The sequence below is a fragment of the Notolabrus celidotus genome, chromosome 19 (assembly GCF_009762535.1).
Source record: "Notolabrus celidotus isolate fNotCel1 chromosome 19, fNotCel1.pri, whole genome shotgun sequence".
In the NCBI taxonomy this organism is placed as follows: Eukaryota; Metazoa; Chordata; class Actinopteri; order Labriformes; family Labridae; genus Notolabrus; species Notolabrus celidotus.
The window spans coordinates 1511946-1520678 of NC_048290.1; the positions used below are offsets into that span (position 1 = coordinate 1511946).

The 8733-nt window shown below is 48.8% G+C and overlaps 1 protein-coding gene across 3 annotated transcripts in view; it reads right to left on the reverse strand.

Moving 5' to 3' along the window:
* The window catches only part of rasgrf2a (Ras protein-specific guanine nucleotide-releasing factor 2a), a 51231-nt gene that overhangs the window by 11522 nt on the left and 30976 nt on the right, over window positions 1-8733 (reverse strand). The window contains exons 7-19 of one of the 3 annotated variants that reach the window (XM_034709962.1): window positions 7652-7845; window positions 7465-7574; window positions 7269-7387; window positions 7024-7187; window positions 5768-5834; window positions 5544-5680; window positions 5376-5458; window positions 5040-5288; window positions 3815-3907; window positions 3225-3727; window positions 1216-1341; window positions 1037-1126; window positions 851-957 (exon numbers count right to left, since the gene is read on the reverse strand). In XM_034709962.1, the coding sequence (XP_034565853.1) occupies window positions 851-957; window positions 1037-1126; window positions 1216-1341; window positions 3225-3727; window positions 3815-3907; window positions 5040-5288; window positions 5376-5458; window positions 5544-5680; window positions 5768-5834; window positions 7024-7187; window positions 7269-7387; window positions 7465-7574; window positions 7652-7845 (2042 nt within the window). The remainder of the gene's footprint in view (window positions 1-850; window positions 958-1036; window positions 1127-1215; window positions 1342-3224; window positions 3728-3814; window positions 3908-5039; window positions 5289-5375; window positions 5459-5543; window positions 5681-5767; window positions 5835-7023; window positions 7188-7268; window positions 7388-7464; window positions 7575-7651; window positions 7846-8733) is intronic. The other 2 variants (XM_034709963.1, XM_034709964.1) reach the window with 2 other exon arrangements.

The following is an 8733-nucleotide window of genomic DNA, read 5'->3' on the forward strand; positions in this document are numbered from 1 at the left end:
CTCCTGTGTGTAATCCTAGAGTAGAAAATAAGATAACGTGTTCATGAGAGTGACCTTCTAGTGGAGAAAACAAAACAAAGTGTCCTCCAGGATACTTCCAGTGGAGAAAACATAATGATGGGGAGGTTCTGGTCGAGACAATGAGAGCAATTACCCCTCAAAGGGAGCCCTCTAGTGGAGAAAACATGATGAAGTGCTCGATAGTGGAGAAAACACAACAAAGTGTCCTCCAGGATACTTCCAGTGGAGAAAACATAATGATGGAGAGGTTCTGGTCGAGACAATGAGAGCAATTACCCCTCAAAGGGAGAACCTCTAGTGGAGAAAACATGATCAAGTGCTCGATAGTGGAGAAAACACAACCATGTTCCCTCCTGTGTGTAATCCTAGAGTAGAAAATAAGATAACGTGTTCATGAGAGGGACCTTCTAGTGGAGAAAACAAAACAAAGTGTCCTCCAGGATACTTCCAGTGGAGAAAACATAATGATGGGGAGGTTCTGGTCGAGACAATGAGAGCAATTACCCCTCAAAGGGAGCCCTCTAGTGGAGAAAACATGACCAAGTGCTCGATAGTGGAGAAAGTGTTGTGGAGAAAACAGGCAAATATTATAGAGCCCTCCATGGTGCTCTTTCTTTATGGCAAATGTGATCAAATGTCCTCTGGGACGTCCTTCTGTTGGAGAAAACGGCATGAAGTGCACATTTTATGCAGATGAGACCCTTTTTTATTTTGGGACAACCCTGCAGCTTAAACAGTCAGAGTGTCAGTTTGTAACAAACACTAAACAAATGAGACTTCTAATATAAGACCTCATGGAGGTGTAAGGTCTCCCAGGTCGTGGACTCACCTGTGAGTGTTTAGAGACCCAGTGTCTCAGCACGTTGAGGACTCTGTTGGTCGCCGCTCTGCGGATGATGAACTCTTTGTCACAGACTTTCTCAGAGTTATTAAAACCTACGAGGAACACATCAAAGTGTCAACAGAGCATAACTCAGCTATGAGTCCTTTGACCTTCAGGGCTCGCCGTACTCACCCTGCGAGGTGCTGTGGCTGGCAGCAGCTGTGGCGATCGCGAACGCCGAAGCAGGCGACATCGTGCAGCGAGAAGTCTCCCCGGCAGTCACTGTGAGGAACCAGAAACCAGAGACGTTAAAGCAGATGTGAAGAGGAGTGTGTGTGGAGTGTGTATCTGATTGTTTGAAGACACCGTACCTCCTGATGTTCTGTAGCGGAGGTGTCTCGGCGTCGAAGGAGAGCGGCACGGAGACAGGTCGCCTGGCTCGGTGCTGGATGGAGACTCGGGGAGGAACTTGTCCAGAGAGACGGACTCCAGGACGGCTTTCAGAGGGAGAGACGGCATGGGGAGTTAAAATCCGACATGAGATCAATATGAAGAAACATTCCTTCTCTAAACTTTACTGTCTTTGAACTCTGACGATACCAAGAAAGTGAAATCTAAAAACCAAAAGCAAAATGCACTTAAGCAATAAAGGGAAATACCACAAATTTTCCACCTCATGTCGAACTCGATGCGCTCTCTGCTGCTTCGGGCTTCTTGTGAAAATAAGAGTTTTATTTTGACCTACAGTCGTCTTCATTTCAGGCTCACAAGACTCACAGTTCATGACGTGGTGACGCTTCGGTTTAAAAACTATCTGTGCTCCTCCGTCTTGCAGCACCCTGACCCCTCAATAAAGGCTCCTACCTACACAGAGCATCCTCTGACCCCAAGAGGGACCCCTGCAGGACAGTTCACACCTCACACCTTCTTAAGACCCTAACATTGCTCCTACACAAAGGTCAAAGTTCCTGCAGATGTTGCATTTATTCTCAGATTCAGCTTAAAACTACCAAACTACAAACTGAAAAAAAACAGCATCCCCAAATTTGAGTGAGAGGATTTAGAAGAAGAAGAATAAACGTACTTCATTAATCTTAATACTTGTGTTGCAGAACAAGGCTGGCTGCACAGGTGCAATGCATCTTGGTGCATGCTATCACTGCAGACACTCCTTAATGAGCAGGAGGAGCCATCTTTCTAAGAAAACAAGTTGTTTTTTGATCATGCTATACACAGTTTGATATATACATAAAATCTTATGCACAAAAATGCACTTAGGGTGAGATGTCAGAGTGAGGATGCTGCCATCAACCAGCACACCCCGAGCAGTCTCTTGCTCAAGGGCACTTCGGCAGTGCCCGGGCAAGTGAACCAGCACCTCTCCAGGCACCAGTCCACTTGCCAAACTTCGTCCATACTGGGACTTGAGCCAACGACCCTCTGGTTCCCAAGCAAAGTCCCTATGGACTGAGCTACTGCCGCCCCCATTTAAGGGATGAGGATGCTTTGTGTTGCAGAACTGGCTGCACAGGTGCAATGCATCTTGGTGCATGCTAGCACTGCAGACACTCCTTAATGAGCAGGAGGAACCATCGTTCTATGTTTCTATTGCATGCAATGAAAACATAGGAAAGTATCAGACGTCTGAATAAAGGTGGTGAAATATCCCGTATGATAAAAGCATCCACTTTGAGCTCCGTTAAAAAGTCCTAACATTGTCAGAAGTCTTGCAAAGTGAAGGATCTAAAGTTGCTGTTTGTTATGCATGCTCACTCAAAGGTGAGTTAGCAGATTTCTGGATCCATACAGAGTGTCGTGCATGCATATATTCGGCCTGCCGGGTCACAAGCTGCAGTATTTTGGGCGTAATTCAAGGGCTCTCCATTCCTCCCCTCCACTTTGTCGCTCCCTCTCAGAGGAGGCTCTCTGCCCGCCGTATAAGAGCTCTATTTATGTCTTCATTTCCCTTTTTCTCCTCTGCAGTTTGTTTTCAGAGAATTCTCTGACCTCGTGCTCTGTTGCTGTTTTTAAAGTGAACAGGCTGTCAGCTGGAGCCAGATGGTGATCTAAGAGCACGATGAATCCTCCGTTGGGTAACGCTGACCCATTTCTGTCTCTTTCTCCCTCGTCTGATTGGGATGGCAGGACGCCGTCAGAGCCGTGTCAGACTCTGGTGCACCGAGTGACAGAAGAGTTACCTGGACTCTGTTTACCTGTTTTTAAACCCTGCTCTGCTCGCAGTGAAACAGTGTGTGCCGGTGAGCCCACACATGTGCGGCTGCTCGTGTGAGTGTGTGTGTGTGTGTGTGACTGTGTGTGTGTGTGTGTGTGTGTGTGTGTCAGAGTGTGAATCATGTGCTTTTGTGTTCCAGCTTCATACCCCTGCGGATGCTTCGCCTCAGCTTCCCACAGAAGGCGTCGAGGCGAGGCAGCTCCCCGCTGACGTCGTCCCCCGCGGCGGGGCTCAGCTCGGGGGAGCTGGGACCGCGGCTCAGGTCCAGAGGGGCCTTGGTGAGGATGGGGGGCGGCGAGGACACCCCAGAGGCCTGTGGGAGGCTGGGGGAGCGTTTGGCGGTGGGCGGAGGGGAGGAGAAGCCAGAAGGGGGCCTGGTGGAGCCGGGCGGAGGAGAGGAGATGGACGGGCTGTGGGTGGAGGTGGGGGAGTTGGCTGCCGAGGAGGAGGGGGAGAGGGAGAGGTCCATGACTCCTGATTTTATAGGGGAGCTGAGGGAGAGCTTCCGGGAGTGGACGGGGGAGGAGGTGCGAGGGGGGATGGTGAGGGGAGGAGGAGAGGAGAACTTGCGGCACAGGCGAGGAGACTTGTTGCTCAGCGGGTCGGTGGCCCACGAGCCCTGGTTGGTGGCGAAGAAGAGCTCCAGAGACCTGAGGGGAAGAGGAAGAGTGTTTCTGTGTGTCTGTCTGACTCATGCTGTTAAAACGTGAAGCAGCGGTCCTGCAGGGTTTATTTACTTGGACTGGTCCAGAGCCAGCTGTGTGATCTTCAGACTGTAGTCGGGACAGAGGGACATGATGGACAGACGGTCACATGAATGCTGCTCGACCCTGGGACAGTGACAGGGAGAGGACCAGGAGGAGGAGGAGTGACAGGGTGACAGATGAGGAGATGAGGTGATGATGAAAGTGAATGAGAAGAACAGAAAATGTGGAGACGAGAAGATGAGGTGAATGAACAGAAGGCAGCCGTGCAAACGAGAGGAGAGGGAGGAGGACGGATGAGTTTGTGCAAACATGTTAAAGAGGAGCGCTGGTGTTATAATATCTGCATGCAATGAGTTATATTTTGTGGTATGGCTCTGTTCTTGGAGCTCCCTGGCCTTCCATGTGCCTACATGGAATGCCAAAGCCTGAGGTAGGGAGAGCACACTTCCCCTCTCTTTCTTAATGTGGCAGGGAGAGCAGAAGCAGAGACCCCTGGCCTTATAAGTGCCTACATTGAATGCCAAAGTCAGATGTGAGGAGAGCACACCTCCCCTCTCTTTCATATGGAAGGGAAAGCAGCAGCAAAAACCCCACCCTTCCATGTGCCTACGTGGAATTCCAAAGCCAGAGGTGGAGGGAGAATGCCTTACCTGTCTTTCATGTGGCAGGTAGAGCAGCAGCAAAGACTCTTGCCCTTCCATGTGCCTACATGGAAAGCCATAGCCTAAAGGAACGGAGAGCTACTTCCCCTCTCTTTTTTAGTGTGGCAGCTTGAGCAGAAGCAAAGATCTCTGCCCTTCCATGTGTCTACGTGGAATGCCAAAGCCAGAGGTGGGAAGAGCACACCTCCCCTCTCTTTCATGTGGCAGGAAAAGCAGCCTGCCCTTCCAAGTGCCTACATGGAATGCCATAGCCTAAGGAAGGGAGAGCACACTTCCCCTCTTTTACTATGGCAGGAAGAGGAGACTGCTGCCCTTCCATGTGCCTACGTGGAATGTCGTAGCCTAAGGTGGGGGGAGAATGCCTCCCGTGTCTTTCATGCATACATGAAAAGCCAAGGCAGGGAGAGCATCAGCAAAGACCCCTCAAGGGTACAGAACAGAGCAGGAATCTTACTTTTCATTTGTTTATTTAAACACTTCAATAAATGTTTTGGAGTCCAGCTTTAAAAAACACCAGAACTGCCCTTTAACATGACCACAGTGATGTTCACAGAGGGGTCCAGAGAAGCCACACACCGAGCCGTGACTCCTACCTGACAGGTATGGAGGTGAAGGGCTTCTTGTAGATGTCCGCCAGCTTGTCAATGACCACGGCGGCCGTGGTGAAGATCCGGTACGTGTGGAGGAAGGTGTTCAGGAAGTCTATGGAGAGGAACCTCAGGTCCGTGAGCCGCTCCAGGAGCCGCTCCACGCTGGCGTATCGGATCTGAGGGACCTTACAGGAGTTGAGCGTCTTGCTGAAGCAAATGTCGACGTCGTCTTTGTGCAGCCGGGCGTCAGACCTGAAAGATAAGATTTAGCAGCTAAAACAAACTCTAGAAATCATCTTCACGCCTCTGTAATCCTCACTCCTTCATCATCTCACTCACTTGATCATGTGCGGCACGGAGACTTTGGAGTTCTCCTCGAACACGCTGGTCATCAGGCCGTTACAGCGGATGTTGTCGATGCACTGAAACACGCAGCAGAGACGTACATGAGCTAAAATCATTGTCACACACACCTCACACACACATCTTCACCTCCGTCAGGCTCACCTGGCTGATGTCACTGGTCCAGGCTGCTTTCTCCTGTCGAGACGGAGCCAGGAGGACCACAGCGAAGGACTGACCGTCTGGAGACTCCACAACAATCTTGAACTGCAGGTGGTTGAAGCCCTGACCTGCTGCGTTGTCTGAAACCATAAACACACATTCCACGTCTCAGTTTGAAGCAGATACAGGTGTTCAGAAGGATCTGAGTTTGGTTTAAAGACACTCACAGTCCTCGTCGCTGATATCCACCTCTTCAATCAGAGTGCACTCGATCAGGGACAACGTTCCTCCTTGCTGTTAGAGGGAAGAGACAAAAAAACTCTGTCATAAAGTTTGATAAAAAAAAGAGTAAATTTAAAAGTAAAAGGTCATATTTTTATTTGAGAGATCTGGCGTCTTTGCTGATGCCCCCCCTTGTCTTTTCATGTACGCATATGAAATGGAGGGGAGGTGTGGTCTCACAGAGCAGAGCCCTACCACTATTTTTCTCCTATTGGCTTTAGCTAAACTAGTAACTGCCTTGGCTTTTCATGTATTCACATGAAAGAGAAGGGAGGTGTGCTCTCCCTGCTATTTTAGCCAGCCTTAAACTGACTTCACCTTGCTCACACACTTATTCCAGTGTCCTTAGACGCTGTGATCCTTCCTTGACTGTATGGATGATCAATGTGATGCATACAGTGTCTTGCTGTAACTGAGCGGCTTCGTTTTGGGGATGTTCTTCCCACCTTATGCTTTGCCATTCCACGTAGGCACATGGAAGGGCAGGGAGCTCCCAGAACAGAGCCCTACAACTATTTTTTTCCTCCTGGCTTATCTAAACTAACCTTAAACTGCCTTTACTGGAGTTTAGGACCTTGCTTACAAACGTAATTCAGTGTCCTTAGACGTTCTTTTTAAATTGCTCTGCCTGCCTTCTCTTGCTGCTCCCCCTGCAAACCGCTTTACAACACTCCTCCACCTTCACCCCAGCTCCTCCTTTCGGCTTTGTCTGATTTTACCAGGGTCATATGCATCGTCACTGATGCTCTCTCTGTTCTCAGGGTTTTTTGCTGATGTCCTCCCTGCCTTGGCTTTTCATTAACGCAAAGATAAGGGAGTGTGCTTTCCCCGCCTCAGGCTCTGGCATTCCACGTACGCATGTGGAAGGGCAGGGAGCTCCCAGAACAGAACCCTACCGCTACTTTTTCTACTGGTTTTAGCTAAACTAGCCTTACACTGACTTTACCGGTCATTAGGACCTTGCTTGCAAACGTAATCCAGTGTCCTTAGACGTTCTATTTAAACTGCTCTGCCTGCCTTTTCTTGCTGCTCCCCCTGCAAACAGCTTTACAACCCACCTCCACCTTTCAGTCTATTTTAAGCTGAAGCTCTGATCATAACCTGGTCCAGACGTCCACACCGTGACATCACGTGCTCACCCTCTGTGTTATTGTGTTTAAACCATATTATATCTGGAAATGTGTGACCAGGTGAGGCAGACCTTAAGCAGGTGAAGCTTCCCTCCAGACGTCCGTGTGCAGATGAGGAAGTGTTTGGTGAACAGGAAACACTGCCGCTCGCCCTCCTTCCTCAGAGAGAGAGCGCCCAGCCGGACCTTACTGAGCACGCCTCGCTCGCTGCTGGACGGCAGCTGGATCAGAGAGCCTGGACCAGGACGCAGAGTCAGGAGTCAGAGACAGGTGATGAAGAGTCACATGATCTTTAAGAGGGTGAGAGGAAGCTCACCTTGTCTCACGAAGGTCTGACTGGTGTCCAACAGGATGTCACAGCCTTCCACGATCATCCGCTCTATGGCGAGGTTCTTCCTGATGTTCTCTGTGTCGCTCACTTCATCGTGCATCATCCTGTCAACACGACCAATCATCATCAGCATCTCTATAAAACATATCACTCTAAATATCTCTAAAACATGAACTCTTACTTCGACAGCTCCTCCAGCTTAGATTTGGCAAACTCCAGACTCTTCCTCTCCACATGTTCGTGAGGCGTGTGAGCCAGCAGCTCGTGGAGGGTGATGATGTAACGAGGAATCTGAAAGGTGTCACAGCTTTGTCTGAATACATGATTCCATCAAAGTTAGCCAAAGCCTCTGTTTGTGTTTAAAGTACCTGGAACATGGGGTAGGTGAGGAAGGTCTCCAGCATGCGGCCCTCACAGGCAGCGTTGGACTCGTACTGTTTGAGCAGCTTGTCGAAGTCTCGGTTCTGTTTGCAGTTTGCCAGAACCTGCAGACTGTACTGGTGGTTCCTCACAAACTCCTGGTAGATGTTCAGCATGGGGAGCAGGATGTCGAACAGGTCCGCTGGTGAGGAGAAGAAATCATGGATCAATCAGTGGTGTGTGTGAGCCTCGAGAGGAAATATAGGTTTCATGATACCACTTGATACTGAGCTATTTTTCAACCTTGGCGTAATTGAAACATATTTTGGGCTCTAAATGACTTCTAGGTCTAAAAATTTTAAACTGTTTAGGTAGATTATGTTACCCCAGACCTGCGAACAGGCTGTTTAGTCTGCATTTAATCTTTCAGGCCAAAAGATCATCAAAGCAACAGAGTCAGGGCCTGATTCATGAAAGGATTGCACAGCTTTTGCACCCACTAAACTTGTGCAAAGGAGCCGAAACAACATCATCTAAGTGGACATGCAAAGGGTTAAATGCACCACCAAATACGCTGCAGAGTAAATAGTGTTTCTGTGTGCATACATTTACACATCCATTTGGAGTAAAACAGGTCTTTTCGATGCAAATGAGCCTTTTTGCACAAAACACCTGATTAGCTAACAGTGGCACTCTCAGCCCTGGGCATTCAAAACAACAACGATTCACCTCGGGATGACCTAAAACATAAATAATCTGTACTTAAACCACTAGTGTTACTTTTATATCCCTATTTTTATAATAATAAGGGGTTAAATCAGTCTGGAGCTGTCGTAAACACAACCCTGCACATACCCGCTGTGCCATTTTGACGACAGAGTGTTTTTCTTAATAGATCTGAACACGCTGCTTCTTGCTAGCTCACTCCAGGAACTAAGCTCGTTTCAAACTGTGAAATTTGTGTCACATCTGTCATGGATCGATTATATTTAGCTCATAATATATGTGTAATTTAGCGCCATTACAACGAGAGCGTACAGCCCAGCTCTGTGCAGCAGAGAGCAGAGATGCTGACAGCTCATCACCTCAA